The sequence below is a fragment of the Carassius auratus genome, chromosome 15, assembly GCF_003368295.1.
Source record: "Carassius auratus strain Wakin chromosome 15, ASM336829v1, whole genome shotgun sequence".
Classification (NCBI taxonomy): Eukaryota; Metazoa; Chordata; class Actinopteri; order Cypriniformes; family Cyprinidae; genus Carassius; species Carassius auratus.
The window spans coordinates 17,269,972-17,292,256 of record NC_039257.1 but is presented as its reverse complement, the minus strand read 5'-3'; the positions used below and the strand labels follow the sequence as shown (position 1 = coordinate 17,292,256).

Below are 22,285 nucleotides of genomic sequence, written 5' to 3'. Positions count from 1 at the left end.
ATGTATTATAATGTTTGCCTTTCTATTACTAACAATATTAAAGCAATCATAACAATATTAAAGCAATACTTTTTTGTATACATTAATTTTTTTTTGTTTAACCGTTCTAGTTGATTAATAGACAGACTTCTGTCTGTGGACCGAACTGTTATTGACAACAACAAACAAGAGCGAGAATGTGAGCACTGTGTGTTCAGACGCACCATCTAAATAAAAGTCCCGCCACGAATGCACCGACCAAACAGAAAAACTTATCGTCCGATGTCGATATTTGAAAAATGCCTTGGCGATATATCAGTCGACCACTTGTTATAAGTTATTAGATAAAAAGCTGATATAGAAATAAAAAAGCAAATCTGACAAAAATTAGATAAAAAGTCAAATTATATGCTAAAGAGTCATAATTGTGACATACAGTTCGAAATTCGCATACAAAGTTGAAATTGAAGTTAAAATAATGAGATAAAACGTTGAAATTTAGAGAAAACCAATTTTGAGAAAAAAATATTATTACAGGATATAAAGTCAAATTATGGGATAACGAGTCATAATTGTGGCATACAATTCAAAATTGAAATACAACGTTGAAACTGAAGTTGAAATTATGAGATAAAACGTTGAAATTGACAGAAAACCAATTTTGAGAAAAATTGATGATTAGATATGAAGTCAAATTTTAGGATAAAGAATGATAATTTTAGCATTAAAATTTCTGACAAAAAAGTAATGATTACAAGATAAAAAGGAAAAATTATGAGATGAAAAGTTGAAATTGACATAAAAGGCCATTCTGACAAAAAGTAATGATTATTAGATAAAATGTCATTGTGAGATAAAGAGTAATAATTTTGACATACAATTTAAAATTCACAAAATGTTAAAACTGACATTAAAAGCAATTCTGACAAAATGTCATTATTATGAGATGAAGGCAAAATGATGAGATAAAATTGCCAAAGCAATTATTTTTTGAAAAAGTCATTATTAGATTAAAAGTCAAGTTAAGAGATAAATAGTCAAAATTGTGACATGATATTCACAAAAAAAAGTTTAAATTATGAGATAAAAACTTGTCTAGAGACATGACACATTGTTGCTGAATGTTTATAATTTCAGATAAATGAAATATACCATTTATGATATATGATATTATGATATATATGTATATGTATGTATATGTGTGTATATATGTATATATATGTATATACATACATATACACCGGTATATAAAATTTGAACTTGTTTGTCTCTCTCAGTAGTCTGGTGTTTTTGCGGAGTAAGTGTTTTTTGGTGTGTGTTTATGAGGTGACTGGGTCACACTGAACACACATTTATGTGTCAGTGTCACAGCACATTCCAGCAGCAGCACACCTTCTGTGGACTCCAGGGAGCCCCGGGCGAGCTTCACACACCTGTCTGGCCCCTGAAAACCCCTCTACTCCCCATAAATAATAGTACATAGGCAGGTGCCAGCGCAATAGCGGCTCACCTTTTGATCAAACCCAGTGTCAGAGGTCCCTGAGCAACAGGATTGTTTCTTATGAGTGCAAGCATCAAAATCAACAAGGTCTTGAGGGCATCTCTGAATCACATGTGCATTAACAGAGGGCATGAAGTGTCAGGAATTCAGATGACTACAGATACTCAGAAAACTTCAAACTGGGATTGATATGTGTTGCTCTGAAAACTTGTTCTCCCAGCTTTAGAAAGAGTTGTGAGTAACTTCTTAAACATTTTAGATTGTGATTTGTTTGTGCACAAAGCAGAACAATAGCCTCCTTTTATGCCTTGAAGTGACAGATTTTTGATTTTGCAATCTTTCATTTTGTCTTGTGTCGGCCAGATTTTTGTCTTGGACGCTTTGTGTGACTCTTTGATGTTTAACTTTTATATTTTGGAGAGAAAAAGCAGTTTGTGTGTAGTTACCCAACAGTCAGTATCGCCAAAGTGTAAACTCGGAGGTTGACCACAAAGGCTTAGGGTGGCATTTGGGACAAGCCCAAAGTAATAAAAAATGTTTTTAATGTTCCTAAGTATAAATAGCAACCATGTTCTCCCGTTATGCCCAAAATAAAAAAAATAATATCAGTGAATTTGTCCAGATGGGAGTTTAGAGAATGGTGATGTTAGACCACAGGTGCACCTGGAGGTCTGGAAGTCCTACACTAATGAAAAAACATGCCTTACATTTACTTTTTTTTTTTTATTCTTTTTTTTTTTTCATGAGTTGAATGATGCTATTTTGATATATTTTTTTTCCATTAAGACTTCCATGAAAATTAACAACAAGTTCACCCAAAAATTCACATAGGAAAATAGATTTATTTATCATATATAAATTAAAAACATACATTTATCAGTCTAACACATCCTTGCTGAATAAAAATATTAATTTCTTTCAATTCAATTAAAAACAAAAATACTGATCCCAAACATTTGAAAGGCAATTTAAGTGAATCAATTTAAAAAATAATTTTATTCAACAAGGATGCATTGATTTGGTTAAATGCTGAAACAAACAAACAGACAAAAATGTTAGGTTCCATAAAAATATGAAGCAACACAACTGTTTTCAACATTGATAATAAGAAATAGCCTAATTCCTTATCGCCGAATCTATGGAAGCATACAGGTAGCAAAATTCATTTTGAAGTGTAATATGCAAAATTAAAATACAATATGTAAAATGGCAATGTATTTCTGTATTTAAATGTACATTTTCCCATACATATATGCAACATTTTGTGCAAAATAAAAATTCAATTATATCGTTTACATTTGCCATTTCCTACACCAGTTTTAATATGTATATTTAAAACTTTTTAATGCTTTATACGTTACATTTAAAAATACATTTTTAAATTAATTTTTTTTTACCCAAATTGATTAGATATGTTTAACATGCACAAGCAAAAACTGTAACAAAATTTTAATTTAAATACCTTTTTTTTCTAAATGCAAAAAAGGTAGGACACTTGGGTTTGCATTTTCATCGTGATACCGCAAGATATTTGTAACAAAATGCAGTGTGAATTTCAAAATGCATTCTATGCCAAAGGTAACAAAATGGTGATTTAAATGTCTTTTATTTTTCTTAAAAGCATTGACACTTCAATCATTGTCAATCATTACATCTAGGGTTGTAACGGTATGAGATTTTCACGGTATGATAATCGTTTCAGAAAATACCGCGGTTATATACGGTTTCACGGTATTAAACAATCAAAACATTTTTTTTTGGGGGGGGGGGGGGGGGGTTGGGGGGTGGTTGAACGAATGTTTGAAAGTAGGGATGCAAAATATCCATTAATTCCATAATCGATTGTCGTTTAAATTAACAATCAATTTATCTATTAATCGTTAACCATAATGCTGCAAAATGGATCTATTGCAGGCAGCAGTCACTGGCATGACAGAATGTGCTAAAGCCACACACACATAGACACAAAACGCTTTCTCACTTGAATTAAAGGGGGCTTTCATCTGAATAAAATGCTAGTACAAGGATTATAAAATGAATAGATGTGATTAGGATTATTTTATTATTTCATATGAAGAGAATGACTTTCCTATCCTGCACAAAGACCGCTGAACGTGCCTCTTTACATGGTTTTGTGGTGCTCGTTCTTGTATTTTAAAACACAATTACAATGTTTTCAACTGACATTATGGCATTTCAAAATAAAATGATCTCAAATGTAACTGTGGCACGCGTGTGACTGCGCTATGCATTAAGTGAACCGCATCCATCGGCGCTGCTGCAGCAAAACACTGTTGCTCACATTAATTTGATCCTGCTGGATTCTGTTCTAGAAAATGTCAGATTTAGAATTTTTGCGTTCCGGTAGGCCTAACCTATTTGTTTTTAAAAAATCAAGCATACAGCATACAGTGCATTAGGTCATGACAGCGCGTGCGTGTAGACGAGGACGAGCGAGCGCGGCTTTGACTAGATTTATTTGGAGATTACTGCTCATTTCTCATTATGCACAAATCCAAATGTTTCCATATTTCCAATGTATCTGAATGTTAAACTATTATTTATAATGTAAACTACTTACACATTTGCACATACACAGAAAAGATGATCCTCTTCATATGAGCCAAACCATCCTTGGGACAGCAGAGAGGACCGGTGTATGGTCTATTTAAACTGACCAGTGTAACATTTTAAATGTTTAGTTGACTGTATTTTATTTTGATAATGAACAGACTGCGATGTAAGTTTGAATCGCCTGAATATACGTGTGCTCCAGGCTCCGACGCGATCGAAACAGCTGAGACCGAGAGAGAGAAAAAAAACACAGGGTTAGGAAAATGTTAGATGACCATGCCTCTGCCGTTCGAGATATAGCCTTCATTAATGTGGCTTAAATTCTTCTGGTTTACTGGTTTCTTTTCTTAAATCTTCTAATTTCGCAGGTTTATTTTAGTATCTTTCACTTTTAATCGCATCTCTTAGGCTACTGTGTGTGGTAAACATGGGAAGGAAAGATTTCATGAATTAATAATTCGTTCGATTTATTAATTTGTTCCCTTATTTCAGTTAAATCATGGGTTATTTAGGGAACAAAATTAACGAAACATGGACAATTGCCACAAATTAATAAGTAGAAACGAATTAACAAGTTGTAGGAATGAATAGTCTATCTGTCCTATGTCCCGCATCCCTGCAGAGTGCAGTTATTTGATGAAATGACTACATTTCTATTGCTTTTCATGTTGAATGACTTTTGTGTTCTTTCTATTATAATGTACTTTTAAAGTTTAAATCACATTAAAATCTTAATTAGTACACTGTGAATGAATGATGATACGGTCAATGTAACTCACAGCCGCTCGCACATGTTCTGTGCATGAGCTGCACCCAGCCCAACATTACATCAGTTTACATTTATCAGCCTTAATCGATCAATGTCTTATAGTGTATTCTTTTATTTTTAATTTGTCTATGGGTGAAATATGCCATTGTACCATGAAAGAGGTCTTAAAATGGTGGCAAATGTGGCAAGACTTAGAGTTAAACTATTCCTTTGTTCTTCTCTTGTATATTTTGTCAGCCGTTTCATAATTTCTCTAAAAATAATTTCATGTAACCTCAAACTTTCTTTTGACACAGTTTTACAAAGACTGCTGGGAAAACCCAGCCTTCTGTTTTGTAGACTGTGTCTCATTACATTCTCTCAGCTGATTCTGAAAGAGCATGGAATGCAGTCTGATTTGGTCTCCATCTGGGACTGATATTTCCCATCAGTCTTACTCTGACAGTTACTCAGCCAACTGTACATTTGTGAGAACAAGATCTTGAAACTAAATGAACAAATGGTGGGGAAAGTCTGAAGGTCAGTGGGTCACACACCCTCCATTCTGCGTGATATTGGCGCAATGTGTCACAGCTCCAAGGTGGTTAACCAGAATATTCTTGGTTCGAATCCAAATCTAGTAGGAACTCTGGGATATTGGCCTCGTAGTGGGTTATGCCCTTGAACAAGGCACTTAATCCAGAACTGATTGCTGCATCATGGGGCTTGTGTCAATACTTGTTTCACTTTCTAAACAAAAGCTGCTTGAAAGAAATCAGAAACATGATAATTTACAATAATTTCATCTATTTAATAAATTAATCAACACATTATATCACTTATTACAAGCAACCTAAAAAGCTCACACTGTACATCTGAATGTTGTATCTGTCTAATAAATTAATTTTCATTCATTTTTAATTTAATCATCTTTAACTGTTGTTGAAATATACAATATTGTCTTAATTTAGACATTTGATTGAACCAGAAACTGATTCCAAAAAAGAAAAGGAATGAATTATACAGGGTCTACAAGCCAATAGGGCTGTGAATTGCCAATAATCTGGCAATACGATACATATCACGATACAGGGGTTTGCGATACTATATGTTGCAATACTGTCAGCAAGGCGATATATTGGGATATTTCTTATTTTAGGAATAGGATATATTTTTAGGATAGCTGTCTTTTGTTCTTTAGGAAAGAACATTTGTGAATCGTTACACCCCTATTTGCTAATGATATGAAAAGCGCAGTTTGATGGAATTGATTACGTGTTTGTGACAGTAGGAAACTAGTGGTTTCAAGCCAGACTTAGTACAATATACTGTAGTTTAAATTAGAAACTGAAAATGCTCAGAAATTATGCATTTTCGCATAGTTTGTCTTTAAGCATATTAAAGGCAAACGGACATAATGTTTAAAGCTTTATTTTCTACGCAGTTATTAAAAACTAAATTCTAAAAAGTTTGTTAGAAAGTTCAGTTAAAAGTATAATACTTGACAGATTCTTAAATTAAAGATAGCCTATGATAATTTGTTAGTGCGATTCATCAGGCTCTTTTTGTTTAGTACTAGTACCTGCTGATGACGTTATGATGAGTAAATTGGTGTCTTCATTGTATAGTCTACATACGGGTTGTACTCAAGTTCATTAGGTTTATGTTGCACAGTGTGATCTGCAAATGATATTATAGGATTGCTAAGATCATGCAGTGTGTAGAAGGCTTACAGCTGAATAGATCTGTGTGTTCACTCCTGGCCTTCATATTTATTTCCAACGTGATCTCATGAGAATACGTGTGTATTTTTACGTTAAATGTGGTTCTACCACACGTACATTTACTTACGTTTTCATGGACATAAAAACGTACAACGTATTTATAGCAGTAAAACGTACAAATACTTCCGTGTTAGCAGCTAAAAAACTTAATTATTCTAATGTAAAGTGTGAATTTATATGAATTCCCATATATTAATATTAAAATCGTGGCTTTAATGATTTAAATCTGTTGTATTTAAATTGTCATATCAATAAATATTTTTATTGAATTTATTGAAAGCAGTTTACTCATCTACTTAATAGGAAATAACATTTCTGTGCATGCTGCAAACCATAGATACACAAAAGCACAGCATAAAATTACAAATCACATCCATTTTATTTGTTTGCTGTACTCCATATCTTTAGAATCCAGATGTTTGCAAGGAAAATATCCATATCAATCGATCTTCATCTTCATTCTCAGCAACAGCGTCCGTCACAGTCAAAGCCCGCACTCATTATGATTCGAATTTGAAAATAGCGCCAGTGAGTGCGCCACAGGAACGTTACGACATGGTTTACACCACTGATGTCGAACTCTCGTTGGTTCTCACATAATTCGTCACAGATTGCGACATGTCGTGTTTCAGTTGATAGACATTTGAAATCAGTACTGCGCCAGTGCACCTTCACGGAGAGAAGACAGATTCATAATTTCACGGATTAATAAATTAAATTCTGCTCTGTACCCTATAAAAACTACTACCTCCAGAGAGGATTGTGACTGGAACTCATTATCATTTGAACTACTTTTGGTACTTTTGATATTTTTTCGCAAAAAATAAATGATTTACATGTTTGTTTGTCTGTTATTTGTCTATTTATAACAGTAACGTTATGTAGTTTTAAGAAATGGTTATGGGTAGGTTTAGGGGTAGGTGTAAGATTAACGTTAGTGGCTCAAAATAACGTTTTAATGTTATTTTTACTAAAATTGTGTTTTATTATGTTTTATTCTTTTAACATTCTGTATAAAATGGGTAGGTTTAGGTTCGGGTGAGGTATAGGGATCTTACATTTATCAAAAAAAATATATATAAAAAGGGAAAATATACATTAATATCTAAAAAATATAATCTGATACGCATTGAAAAGCAGCTTCATGAGCAAATTTCTATGGATAACTGACTGGTCAGAGAACACGTTCTATCTGTACGTATTTGAGGTTGTTTTTACGTAAATTTCGATATGTATCGAACCTGTAATTGCGTCCAGATAATACGTAAATTACACTGTAAATTCGTAAAGGCACATACGTATTGGACAGTTTTAATTTACGTCTAAATATGTACGTTTTGATTGTGAGATCAGGCTGTTATTTGTTATTATGGATTATGTCCGCTGTGAATTTCCTAAAATCTGGCACACTACAATTTTGGACATGATTTTGTTGTCTAAGTCAAATTTTGGTATTCATAACAGATTTTCTTTGTTGTAGGTAATGCTTTGATTTCTTAGCATGAAATGCTAACTGGCTGCCAAGTAATTGCCATTCAGATGAGTCGTAGCCTCTGATGAACTTCTGACAGTGTCAGAAACTTTGGGTCGCTGTCCTAAAATGTGTCTGCCCTGCAACAGCCATCTCTACAAACTCCCTGTTATTCCCACCCAGCTGTCTCCAGACTTTTGTTTTCAGTGCCAGGCAAAACATTGCCAACATTACTTCAAGGGCTTGTTTGGGTTTGTGTGGTACCATTTAAATTTTGACGATATTAGAATGTGACACAACTGATCATCTAGTCAACCCTGTTAGTCTGCCTCGGCTTTAACTCAAGATCCCACCAGATTTGTGTCATACAATGCGTCAAACAACGAACTTGCAGAGCAGAAAAAAAAAAAAATAATAATAATCTAACAGCAGATGCTCAGCTTTAGAAAGGACATTTCTAGTCTTGTAATTTGCACTCATTATTACTAATAAGCAGGTTTGCTGAAGTTCTGATTCCAGGGTGTTCAGGTTTCGGTTATGACCGTGTTGGAAATCAGTTTCCCATGAAGTCACCTTGACTCTCTGATTGAGATGCAGTTTCGGATCTCTCCTCTAGACTCTTAATCATCTGGGACACGAGCCTGCGGACATGCGGAGAATATCACTGCCTTATGGTGCGGCAGTAGGCCAGCCCTCCCTCAGCTCCTCAAACAATGATTTCTTATAATGGCAATGACTCTCATAATCACAGAGCAGCTGAAGTTTGACAGTCTGCATGGACTGGGAGTGGGTCAGATTAATTTCCTTGCAAATAGCTATCAGGTGTTTGCTTTTGTGTTTGCCTTTTGGGAGTCCTGGAACCTGTTACGCTGTAGATGCATTTTATAGGGATACTGATTCAGGGTAAAACCAACATCTTTGAGGGGCCACCTAAGTTGTTTGTTCTCATTTGTTCAGCTCAGGTCTGTGTCCGATTCGATTGCCCTTCAGAAGCCAGTCTTACTTAGACTTAACTTTGCATGCAAGCTAATTTTTTTTTAATGGATTTCACAAACAAATCACGATTCATACTAAAATGTATTCTTTTTTGTACTTTTGTGAGAAGTTCCCCTATTAAAATGTACCTTTAGATAATTAAAATAGCCTTATGCTTTTGCAGAAGTGAAAATATGAAAGTACTAATTAATCATGGTAGTGTAGCAACTTGGCTAGCGGGTTAATCAGTTAGCAGTTAACCTAAGATAGCAGGCTAATTAGCTAGTGGAATGGTACATTGTTTGGAAATGACATCTACAGTATACACACTCCAAAATTTACGGTACAAAAGCAGGGCAGTAGTTTTTAAGAGCTATTAATATAATGTACCTTTATTAATAGTATGCACTTTTTGGGGGTAAATGGTACAAAGTTTTACCTTTTGAAAGGGCACAGTGCCAGTAAACGCTTTTGTATCTTTCCTTCTCACCATTCTTTACAGTATATTCAGTCATTTAACGTGTATAATTTAAAATACATTGTCATATAGTTCTGATGACATATAATGATTTAAAAGAAAAAGAAAAGTTCTATCAGTCAAAATAAATTGCTTTGGGGTCCAAAATGTTATGTGTGATGTGTTTTTAAACAATATAATGCTATTTATTAACTTTTTGTAATATTCGAATGTATTGCAATATGCAATTTTCCCTCTGTTGTCTACTGCTTACTTGTAACTTCTATAATGCTGCATTTTAGTGTAAAATCGTTCATTTTTATTCATACCGATGGAAGTCAAGGATGAAGGATGGATTAGTAAGCCAGTAACCTTTTTAAATATGACACTGTTATGGTGCTGTCCGTCTGTGCATTGATTTATGTTAATTTCTTTTAATGTTTGAAAAGAAAAAATGGGTCTTCTCTCTCCAAAAAATGTGTGACACTTGACACTGACTGAATAGGAGCACATTTGTATTCATATCATAATATTTCTATGCTTGTTATAGTGGTTCGTGAGAGAAAGTTTAAAAAGGCTTAAAACTTTAAAGCCAAATGCCAGAGGTTAAACTGGCTCATTGTGATTTCACATGACAATGAATTCATTTATGAACGGCAAAGTTGGATGGTACCACTTTACGTGAAGATTGTTTTTGTTATGAGTCCTAAGCAATTTAAAAAAATCGCCTAAAACACATCTGTTCCATCTCTGTTTGATCTTCTAACTATAGCACTCACTATTCTAATTCTAAATCTAACTAGCTTTCTAATCTTTTTCTGTCTTCTGTCTGTTTTCTTTTCATTTATAATGAAATGAAAACGCAAAAAATGACCTCTAACACTAGCTTGCTCTATTCTTTTTCTTTTCTGTCGGATTTCTTTTTATTTATTATATTATTTTAAAAAACTTGCTACATGTACTGCCTTAAGCTAACTGAGACTTGTTATAGCATTTCTATATCATTGCTCTTTTGTTGATTTTGATTGCTTCCATTGTCCTCATTTGTAAGTCGCTTTGAAAAAAAAAAAGTGTCTGCTAAATGTAAAGATATAAAAATACTGGCAGCACATTTTTTAATGAATATTAACAATGAACAATAGTCGATTTCTAAATTAGCAGTAAACGGCACCTATAATGCAAAATTCACTTTTACACGTTGTTTAAACATAAATGTGTGTTCGCAGTGTGTGTACACGATAAAAAAAAAAAAAAAAAAAAAAAAATCCACTTGCTCCATTTTAAAATTCCCATAAATCATAAGCAGTGTCTCAGAGCAAGCCGTTCACAAAATCCCTAAAATGTGACATCATTCTTGATAAGCCACACCCACTACTGTTGAAGGACACTGTTGTATTAACAGATACCCACCCTAAGTGAACCACACACAATCTGCAATGTTTATCTTCACACTAGAGCCTTTAAAAGCAGCATTCAAGTAAGAGTCTTCTTATTGAAGCTATAGACATTATTCAGTCCTGAGCGGTGAGTGATTTTCTGCTTTTATTTTATTGTTTGTGTCGTACTATCAATGTATGATTTGTTTATCAGCGGTTTACCTTCACTGAAATGTTTTTTTTGTAACCCATGTGTTTTTAGTGAACAAGAACTTGTGTATTTCACAGTTCAAGCTAAAAAATACTCTTTCCTGGTCGTTTTCAATACTCGCAATTCCAACTCCTGACTCACTACAGTGATTTTGACGGAACAAGATTTATACTGCCAAGGGCATGGTAGCTCATACCAAGGGGCATGGTGAGCTGGAAACTGCTTACACGTACCACCGCAAACATCCAATAGGAAAAATCAAATTCAGTAGCCACCATTCAACCTGAAGAGGGCAGTTTTTACACCATATATTGTAGAGAGAGAGGTTGCCGCTCTGTATCAATTGACAAGAAAACAGTTTGTCCACTTACATATTTATGTTTTAGTATTTATGTTTTAGCACACCTCTCACTAGCAATCTTTCTCATGCAAACACTGCTAAATGTATAGTTTACCGCATTCCTAAGGGTAAAATCAACCGCAAGCGACCCCGGGGTCCATTCAGCCACCCAGAGCATGTTTAAGCAGCATCAACTTTTTCAAAAGTGTTAAGAAAATCAAATCATGTCATGGGACATTTGTTTAGAAGGTGTCTGGGATCTAAATGGACACGCCCCATGTTTTCTGCTTGACCATCCCAGACCTGTCAGCACCTCAGGCTTAAAGTTCACTTTGGGGATGCAGACAATATTTTGGCTGTTCAGACTGGAACAGCTTGCCCTCTTCATCCTCGGGCACCATCCAAGAGCTTTGGCCTCTTCTTCAACCCATCAACATCTCCAGCAGTGGGCCTGAAGGGGCATCCTGGTTCATATGTCTCTATACTGTTGGATTCCACTAGCCGTTTTTAGCTTTGTTGGTAATTGCTGCTCATTTGCAGAAAGTTGAGCTCAGCTTCATCGCACCATTATTGCTGATGCTGCCGGAAGCCACCAACTCTTATTGAAAACGAATGAGTTCGAGTTGTTTTATTGCAGAAAATCGCCCTGTGTATGAACGCTGTAAGCATTTGAAAGACCGCTGAGAGCTTATCTGTTTAGATTCGGCATTTAATTCTTGCAGCGACGCCATCCAACCAGGGAATCTGATAAGCAGCAGGTGGCAAAGGGGATCTTAAATGCTATTGATTGTTTTGAAGAATGAGAATTAGCCATAAGGTGTTCTCTAGTGTGTTGTGAGGACTTGCGTTTCAAAAGCAGATGTTAAGTCACTGTTAATGTAGAACTGTGTGACAGAAGTATTGGTTGTTCAGGCATAAACAAGTAGAATTCAAGCTTTTTTTAAGCTCTGAAGAACCTTAAGTGATGTATATTAAGGTATATTTTTGCCTCTGTGATGTTAAATGTCATGGCTATTTTCAAGTCATTTGACCCTGTCATTGTCCAAAAAGCTTTTCTATATAACAAATGCAATGATGTATAGATTAATTACAACACTATAAATGCACAGTATACAGTACAAATTTTATATACTGGACGGGATGGGACAAAACCACACAAAATTTCCCCTTACAATGTTTTCCAGTGCTTTTTTTTTTTTGTTAGCTTGTATGTGCTTCTATACCATACACTGTCAAATAGCTGTCAGAACAGAATGGCTCTGCAGAATCGAACAAGGCGGTATTGACTGACTCACACTTCCTTGATTTGTCTGAGGAAGATCAGGTCTGAAAATGCCTTCTAGATGAGATGGTCTAGAACAACAGGTATAGGTGCCTAAGAATCATAAGTAATCTGTTATGACAGTTTATTGGCTGATGATGGAGAAAGGGAATTTGAGGTTTGTGAGTGCCTGAAGAATAAAGTGACCTCAAAAAGGTCATTCATAGCTTATTGTTAGCACATACGGTGATTGCTTTATCCACTTCTAGCTAATATTGTGCTGTATTTTCAGGAATTGTGAAATCTTATATCACAGTATGAGTAATTTTATATCACAGTATCCATGTATGCAATGCGGTTCAAAGGTTTGCAGTCAATATTCTTGAAAAATATCAGCAAGTCTAACATTTGATCAAAAATACAATAAAAACAGTAATATTGTGTAAGATTATTACAATTTGAAATTTATTCCAGCCACAGTGATGGCAAAGTTTTATTTTCAGCAGCCATTACTTGAGTTTTCAGTGTGAAGGGATCCTTCAGAAATTGTTCATGTATGTTTATTTGGTGTACACTGCACACAAAACATTTATTATTATTATCAATGCTAAAAACAGTTGTGCTGTTTAATATTTCTGTGCACAATTAAATTTTGTATTACTTTATTGGCACTTTTTAACAATTGAGTGTATCCTCGTAGAAAAAAAAAAGCGACTCCATACATTTGAACAGTAGTGTTTATAATTTAACAGATTTGTTCATTATAAGCCATAATGTTTAGCATCAGTGCAAAATAATAATAATAATAATAATAATAAAGTCATGTTATAAAACAACTTATATAAACAGAATAAAAACATCTTAAAGTTGCTGTAAGTGTTGGACTGTACTCAATAGAGATGCTTCGATTACCCTCTTTCTCTTCCCGATATCGATTCCGATACCTGGGCTTAGTGTACCGAGTACTGATCCGATACCTGGGTGTGTATCTGTATATACAGCTGTATATATTACTAGCCCTGTGTAAATTTCTAAAATTATTTTATGGTGTGCTTCAGACCTATCCCTTAATAAAACATGAACAAATACATGGTGAACTACTGTATTTATTACAGTATTTTTATTATGTGACATGAATTTGACAGTAATATTATTTATTTTCTTATGCGAAAAATAACTTCATATGCAGCCAAAAATCTAACACCGCAAACTAAAAAAGGTATTTTATTTTTACAATATAACTGTATAAACTGCAACAAATAAGTGTAGGAATATTAAAAATTATATATTAATCAGATAATCTCTTTACAACAAAACAAGTAAAAAACAAGCAACCATCTAGGCCTAATTATTATTATTAATAGAGACGTATTATTATTACTACATAGAGACATAGCTAAATCTACTGTAGGCTACAACAGTAGCTTAATATATTGTCAATTTATTCACGTTAAACCGAACATTTATTTTGATGGGTTGCCATGAAGATCTTTGAGTGTCTGTGTTTATGATATGACCGTTTTCTCAAATGAAAGGTAAATTCCCATGAAGTGATGATTTATGCGTTCGTGTCCTCATATAGTGACGCATGGCAGAGACTACAAAACCGAGAGCTCCCGTGCATCTGCGCCCGTCACCCACAGAGATGTAGAATTTGCATGAGTAATATTTAAATAGTATTTTGCAGCTTAATATTCAGAGACACTAGTATATATTCGGCTACAGTCTGGAGCCCTGCGCTTAGACTAACACGGAAGCGATTGAACGCACCTGCGGATACCGCATATACCGAGTCGGTAACTCACTACAGACTCACCGGTACTACAGAGACACTGGTATCATCACATTTTTACATTTTCAGCACCGACTTGGTAGTGAAGTGCCATTACATGTGGCATCCCTAGTCGCCGTTTTACTGTCTGGTTGGTCCAGTCTGAAATACTGCTAAACAGCGGACATACTGCTAACGTGTTTTCATTTCTTCTTCGCTGCTCTAAACAGGGGTTGCTTGTGGCAACACAGCACAACTTCCTGTGTTTGCATTGCATTCTGAGCAGTGAAGAAAACCCATGCATCAGTTAGGCAAAGCTAGCGGTCATAACCAGGTCTTGTTTAAGAAAATGGTATCGGATCGGTATATGGGTTCATGTACTCGCCTATGCCGATGCCAGAATTTGTGGTATCAGTGATATTCTCTATACCAGTATTCTCTAGTACTAAAGCATAAAAATACCATAATATGTTTGCAGATATTTAAGAAATATGCTAAGTTAACATGATAATCTGAAAAAAAAAAGAAAAAGAAACACTATGCTATAGTCAGTTAATCTTCTTTTGAAAATGTGCGTTCTGGGTCGGAATGTCGCCCTCTGTTTTGGTTTGTGAAACCCGCCTATTGCCATTTTACCCTCGGGTTGCCAGGTGGCGGAAAACAAAGCGCATTTCATTTCATTCATCATTAAGTGCGCTCGTTCCTGTTGGTGTCATCAATCTGGCAACCTGCATGCAGTGTTGTGCTCGAACGCGTTCATTGAACGATAGTTCATGAATTCGTTCATATTTTGGGCGAACGTGAACTGAATGTGCTGTATTAATGCCTGATGAACGTTACTGCCAACTCGTTCATTCTGGTGTCTGTGAATGGCACGCTCTCTCAGGTTAACTTCGTTCAATAGGGTGCCAGATTTCTATAGAGCCTTCCAGGCGAAAACCCGGCTAAAACAAACCTTAATATAGTAATAAAGTAAACGGGTCTTAATATGTAGCGGAAAAAACACCGAATCTGGCAACACCACCAGTGTCGCACCGCCGTCCGCCGCATGCGTGACGCATCATCAAAAAAAAAAAAAAACCATGGAGGCGACAGCAGCATTTAGCAAGAAGGCGTATGATCATTTAAAACAATTTTATGATGTTTATGACAAGGTCGGTGAGAATGGGAGACAAAGCATTAAAACAACAATGGGGAAGTGCTGTCTAATGCATAGCTAACGCATAGCTTCACTGCTAACGCATAGCTTCATTGTTAAAACTGATAAAATAATTGCTGTCTCTGATTCTATATGGGCTGTGGCAATAATTTTGAAAAATAATAGCTCACAGCAACATATGGAAAAAAAGAACTATGAACTAGTTCATTTTTGGAACTTGGTGAACTTATTTCAAAATTTTGTTGTTTGAACTATGAACTGAACTAGTTCATTTTAAAATTTGTGAATTGAACTTTGAACTAGTTCATGTAGAAAGCCAACTTTCCCAACACTGCCTGCATGTGCCTTAAGTCTGAGGAGGAGGGGCCAGATAAAAAAAAAAAAAAAACCATTTCCAATGTTTTGAATTTGGACTGCAATACCTAGTTCAGCCACTCAGTGTCATTTTTACATACAGCACCTTTAAATATGTACCGTGGTATAAATAGTTTTGGTCATAAATAGTAAAATGACTGACACATTTTGACTGTGGTATACATTGTCACCCCATCATTCAGTTAGTGTTGCTCTCCATTGAAGTGAAGCGAGCTTATTTGTGAACAATAAAATGTGAAGTGAAAGTGAAGTGACATGTGGCCATACTCGGAATTTGTGCTCTGCATTTAACCCATCCAAGTGCACACACATACACACACCATGAACACACACACCCGAAGCAGTGGGCAGCCAGTGGGGGAAGAGAGCACTGTACATTCAATCCTCCCAGCTAAAATCCTTTCCAGACCTGAGACTCGAACCCATGACCTCCGACTCTCTAACCATTGGGCCACGACTGCCCCCAATATGAAATGTTCACTACTCAATTGACACAGTGTCACATGAGAACAGAGTATAAATGGGGGGAGTACAGAGCCTTATGGCACACCTTTGTTGATGGCCAGAAGGTGGGAGGTGAACTTCATCTCCCTTGTAGAAAATCGAGCAGCTGACAGCACTTGGCTGGCTCAGTGCCCATATTTCTGTTTAAGAAGGTGGATGATATTGAAAACAGAAGTGAAGTCAAAGAACAGGATGCATGTTTAGGTGTTTAGTGTCTCCGGGTGATGTAATGTACGGTGTGTCGAAGATGCCGGGTCAGTGGCAACCTCCATCAAGATACATGAGTGGGTGGCTGTTTTCAAATGTGAGCTCAGCTTTGAGATTTTAAAGATGAGCCTAAGGGTAAATGTGGTTCTTCTGCCAAGGGTAGTTCAGTAGGAGGCGTATATAATAATATAAAATATTAACTTATTAAATAATTCAGATGAGGATTTTAAATGCCAAATAAATTGGTTAACAGTCATTCAGATTTCTCTTGGTTTGTTTTTTGTATATTGGGATTACTTGTTTTGCCCATAGCGTCTTTATGGTATGACATATTTACTATGGCTGATGCTCAGAGAAATTAAACACATTCATGTTTTTGAAGGATTTTCAGCTGTGGAACTTGGTTTAATGTGTGCGATAAAGGATCTATTCTGTCTATGGTTGCTAAGAAGTTTTACTCTGCTTTGTTTTTGAAGGTATGGGCTGTTTGAGAAGCAGCTCACACTCCTTGAGGAGGCCGAAGGAGGCTTTGATCAGTTCACACGCAGCTATAAAAGTTACGGAGTACAGCGGATGCCAGACAACAGCCTCGTCTTTAAGGAGTGGGCCCCGGCCGCCGAGGCTCTGTTCCTCACTGGAGACTTCAGTACGTCTTTTCTCATTCTAAGAACTTTTCCCTAAGCCCTAGGCGCTTGCCATCTTCCCGTCGGTTAGTACTGCAGCGATTTTTGTTAGATCTCGAATCCCATTAAAATTAGGCATTAAGCAAAAATACAATATTAAGTTAACTTCAGCCAAAGTTGAAGTTAAGAAGCTAAAGTTCAGCTAAATGGCTCTCTACCCATTCCACATTTAAATATTTTAAGAAAAATACAAGCATAATCAATGAATTATTATTTTAATGTAAAAAATAAATAAATAATAAAAATTTTATGTTAAAAATGCAACACTATACTGTGTTATGTTATATTATATAATATTATGTTTATAATATATATATATATATATATATATGTGTGTGTGTGTGTGTGTGTGTGTGTGTGTATAGATAGATAGATAGATAGATAGATAGATAGATAGTAAGGTAAAATAATAATTTAGTACAAATATTTAATTTTTTAAACAAGTAAAAGTCTGCACATGAATAATGATTATTATAATGGTTTAAAATAAAGTTATACTGTATTACTCATAAAATGCAACACAATTCGAATGATAAAGTCAGGTAAAATATTTGATTTGTTTTCAAATGTATAAAAATAAAACGTAATATGCAATCATTAATAATTATTATTTTAATAGCTTAAAATATTAAGCTGTGTAGTACTACACTTAACTACACTTTGTTTATTTGGTAACATTTAAATGTATTGTATAACTTGTACATTATGTACAATTATAAAAATGGTATACTTTGTGCATTAATTATGATTTTAATGGCTTACAATATTAAGATGTACTGTGCTACACTTACAATGTAACGGTTTTATGCAAATATTTTACTGTTCTCAGATTTTGTATATTCAGTAAAATTAAATATAATCTACAATATACTGTACATTAATATTTATAATCTTAATGGATGAAAATAATAAGCAATGTGTACTACACTTAAATTGCAACAGTTTTACGTAAACACCAAGGTACAATATTTTACTTATTTACTGATTCTGTATGTTGAGTAAAATTAAAATGCATAAGACTCTGCGTCAATAAAAATTGATTTAATGTTGTAAAATATTAAGACATACTGTACTGTACTTAATGCAACACGTTTATGTAAATAATAAGGTAACATGTTTGATTTATTTTTGCTATTTTGTGTTATGCAAATAGTAGAGCGTTATATAAAAGGTGTTGTATAAAACTTTTCAGCTTTGTCAAAATTCATAATTCAGAAAGTTTAGTTATTGTACTGATATTTTGTTCCTTTGCAGAATTCATAAATCATACAAGAGATAGTCTGCCTATGCATTTATATCTTATGTCAATTTGTAGTTGACTGTTTGTTCTCTTTGACAGATAATTTTTTCTTCTTAAACCAGATGAAAGAACATTGTGTTCAGGTTAAGACAAAAAGAACAATCCCTTCAAGGTTATCTGAATTGCCTACAAGACCAAATGTAGTCAGTCAGTCAGTCACTTAGGTCCCTTCTTTTGAAATCTTTTGTTTGTCATAAGTCTGGCATAATGATTTCTCACCAGGAATGTGCATGAATGCAGGATTTGAAGACATTTGCTTGTCTTTTCTAGTCATTAGGAAGTACAAGCTTTTTTCTTAAAGTAGTAATGAGCCAGACTTTACAGACTTCAGGCCAAATTCTGTAGTCGTTGATCACATGGCAAAACTTGAATTGCATTTGAATAAACAAATGATTGTTCATAATTTTATCAGAGAGCATGCAAATTAGGCAACAGACAGATAAGCATCACTATGACTGTTTTTAAGGATTTTAACAAACTCCTGATTATAAACACTAACAAACTCTAATTATTACAATTTGGCATAGAGTGTGTGAAAGACATGAATTATAACTCAAATCATGCAGATTGTTGAAGAGTATAAAATGATCCTGTTGAATTTGTAGTAAAAACAAAAACTGGCAGCTGTAGTCAAAAACTCACAGACATACTGTTACCTGTATATTTTACAACTTAGAAAATGATGTAATGTTAATATATCAAACATGACTTACCAAATTGCCATGAATTGTGATAACCAGCATAATAATACAACGGTTGTAAAATAAAAAATAAAAAAAAAAGACAAATAAAAAAAAGACAAAAGATAATCAGGGTAACATGATGCTAAAATAATGCACAAAAAATAAAAAAGCACCCAATATACCTTACAGATAACATAAATATTGAATATAATTAAATAAATAACATTATTTACCATATTATTTACAATTTAAAAGGACAAAAGGATACAAGATTTATTTCAAGAAGCCAACAGTGATTTACTATGAATTTAAGTATAATGCTCTGTTAAACCAGTTTATAGTTTTTCACCTTATATGCTATGGGAACTTAGTTATGTTTTTATTATTATTATTATTATTATTATTATTATTATTATTATTATTATTATTATTATTCTCAAGCACTTTTTTATGATGCAATTTTTTTATCCCTCTGGTGCACCTTGTGTGGTGGTCAAATTTTTTATTTTTTTTTTTTCAAATAAATTAACTTACTATTTTTAGTTTGATTCTTTTTTTTATATAATATTTTTAATTTTTAGGGGATTTTATGGTATACAATAATAATAATAATAATTAATAACCACTTTTTGAGCATAGACCGTCCTGTGCACTGAGCACTCTCTCCTCTGCATCATGAGTAGACACGCCCCTTACTGCTGATTGGCTAAGTTTGTTTTGGTTCTCAGCCCAACTCACCAATGTAAATTTATGAAAAATGTGAAAAAATGCTATTTTCATATAAGTCTTTGCATAGTTTTTTAATTAAAAAAATATATTCTCTTAAGCATGTTTTATTCTAAAACTGAACTGAAAAAATAAACCGTAAAATAATCGAAGCAATGAATCTAAAAAAATTGAGGTTTGTATCTCGAAGTGACTAGAGAGCACCATCTATATTGTTCATTTCATTTGTAGCTTAATTAGTATGCTGTGTTTTAGTTATTAGACAATTTCTCACCTTAAAAACTACAATTAAATGTAATTGTAATATGAACCGCTAACCAATCAGCAAGTCCATTTTGAAAACATGTAGTTTTGCACATAAGATAAAGCACTCATAGCATCTGAACAAACACATCACACCATCATTGCAAGCTTTGCACAGACAAAAACCACCCACTTTTTTGTGGGAAAATGTTTATATAACATTATGTATCGAGCAGGGAAATTTTTTAACTGCAATTGCTTTCTTTTAATAGATGGCTGGGATAATTTTTCCCATCCCTACACTAAAAAGGACTTTGGAAAATGGGAGCTGCACATACCCCCAAAAGAGGACAAGACACCTGCCGTCACTCATAACTCCAAGCTGAAGGTGAGCAGACGCATTAGCTGGTTTGTTTACTTCATTAGCCTGAATGAGGCGCTGAGGTATTATGAAGGCTTTATGCGCTGTCAAGATGGCTTTAATATTCAGCCGTTTTATGGATGGTGTGTCAGTGTTAAAACTACAGCAACAGCTGTGACTTTCAAGCCATTTGATGCTCTTCAGCAGCATATGTTTTTAATAACGCCGCTCCAATTTGGAGCTTCACACCCATGGGGTTTAAAACACTGAGCTTTAATTTTAAACAAATTGAAGCGGGGTCTTGTGGGATTGGTTGGACTCTTCACTCGGTTCAAGATTGTACATTCAATTAAAGTCAACAAGCTGAATGGACTTTATTTACTTTAACACACATTCTTTATATTATTGTGAACGATTCAACCATGCATGTTATTCTTGGATCAAAATGTAACAATTTGCTCTACTGCTTTCTGTCATTTTTCAGGCCACACTGGCAACTTAATTGGGTCATTTTGGGTCTTTTGATTGTAAAAATGTATTGATAAATATTGAAATAACTGTAACTTTACCTCACATTAATAAATGTTTTAGGTCGATTTGTCATTGGTAGTTGATGTTAGAGAGATGATTCACCCAAGAGTGAAAATAGTCTTTATTTTCTCACCTTGGAAATCATGAGACTTTGATTAATGTTTGAAACACACATACAGAGTTTTGGCATGAAACTCTAGATGGCACAGTCCCATAGGTCTAACTCAGTCTGACCTAATGACATTATCACATGGCACAGCTGATTGGTTCTCTCCTGTATTGGTAGCCAATGAACTCGCTGCTCAACATTTAATATACTATATGATAGAGCTGCACGATGTGTCGTTTAAGCATCGATATCGCGATGTACGAATCCACGATAGTCACATCGCAGGATGTGCAATGTAGGCTGTCGTAGTTGATCTGTTATTCATTAACTGTACGGGCCAGCTGCTCCCTGGCCCTTGGCGAATGTGATTCGCGGATTAATTGCATAGCTTAACCATCTTAGAGTAAAAGTTTTGACAGGGCAGAGAGAGAGAGAGTGAGAGAGAGAGAGAGAGAGTGAGAGAGAGAGCGAGAGTGCCCCGGCCGCATGCTCATCGTCTTCAGACAACACGAGCGCTGCCTTGCTCTCTCTCCCTCGCGCATATTAATCAATTGACACGATGATGTCGATGTTTAAATAATTTAAAATGAGAATGTAATTGTGTTCACCCCATTTTTGTTTGTTAGATTTCATATCGCAATATATATCGCAGAAAAATAAAATATCGCAATGTCATTTTTTTCCCAATATCGTGCAGCCCTACTATATGACTAGTGCTTGCTGTAGCAGTTGGAGCTTGCTTCAGAAACCCTCCACCTTCCCCAGCTCCACCTACATAGATCTGCTACACGTTGATTCTTGTATGTTATATATGGGGGTTATTTAATGTATGTTATATTTGCAGGAGCGATATTTCTTGCATGCTCACAGCAGCATGTTGCAGATGTATTGGCAATAGCAAGTGTTGATACTTGCTCTGCCACAGCAGCAGCGTAGCAGATCTATTCCACCAAGAC

General features: G+C 34.7%; 1 protein-coding gene across 1 annotated transcript in view; it reads left to right on the top strand.

Annotated features, from left to right (window-relative positions):
* The window catches only part of LOC113115270 (1,4-alpha-glucan-branching enzyme-like), a 153,473-nt gene that overhangs the window by 4,636 nt on the left and 126,552 nt on the right, over positions 1-22,285 (top strand). Inside the window, exons 2-3 of the mRNA XM_026282725.1 lie at positions 17,170-17,339; positions 20,601-20,716. Of these exons, the coding sequence (XP_026138510.1) occupies positions 17,170-17,339; positions 20,601-20,716 (286 nt within the window). The remainder of the gene's footprint in view (positions 1-17,169; positions 17,340-20,600; positions 20,717-22,285) is intronic.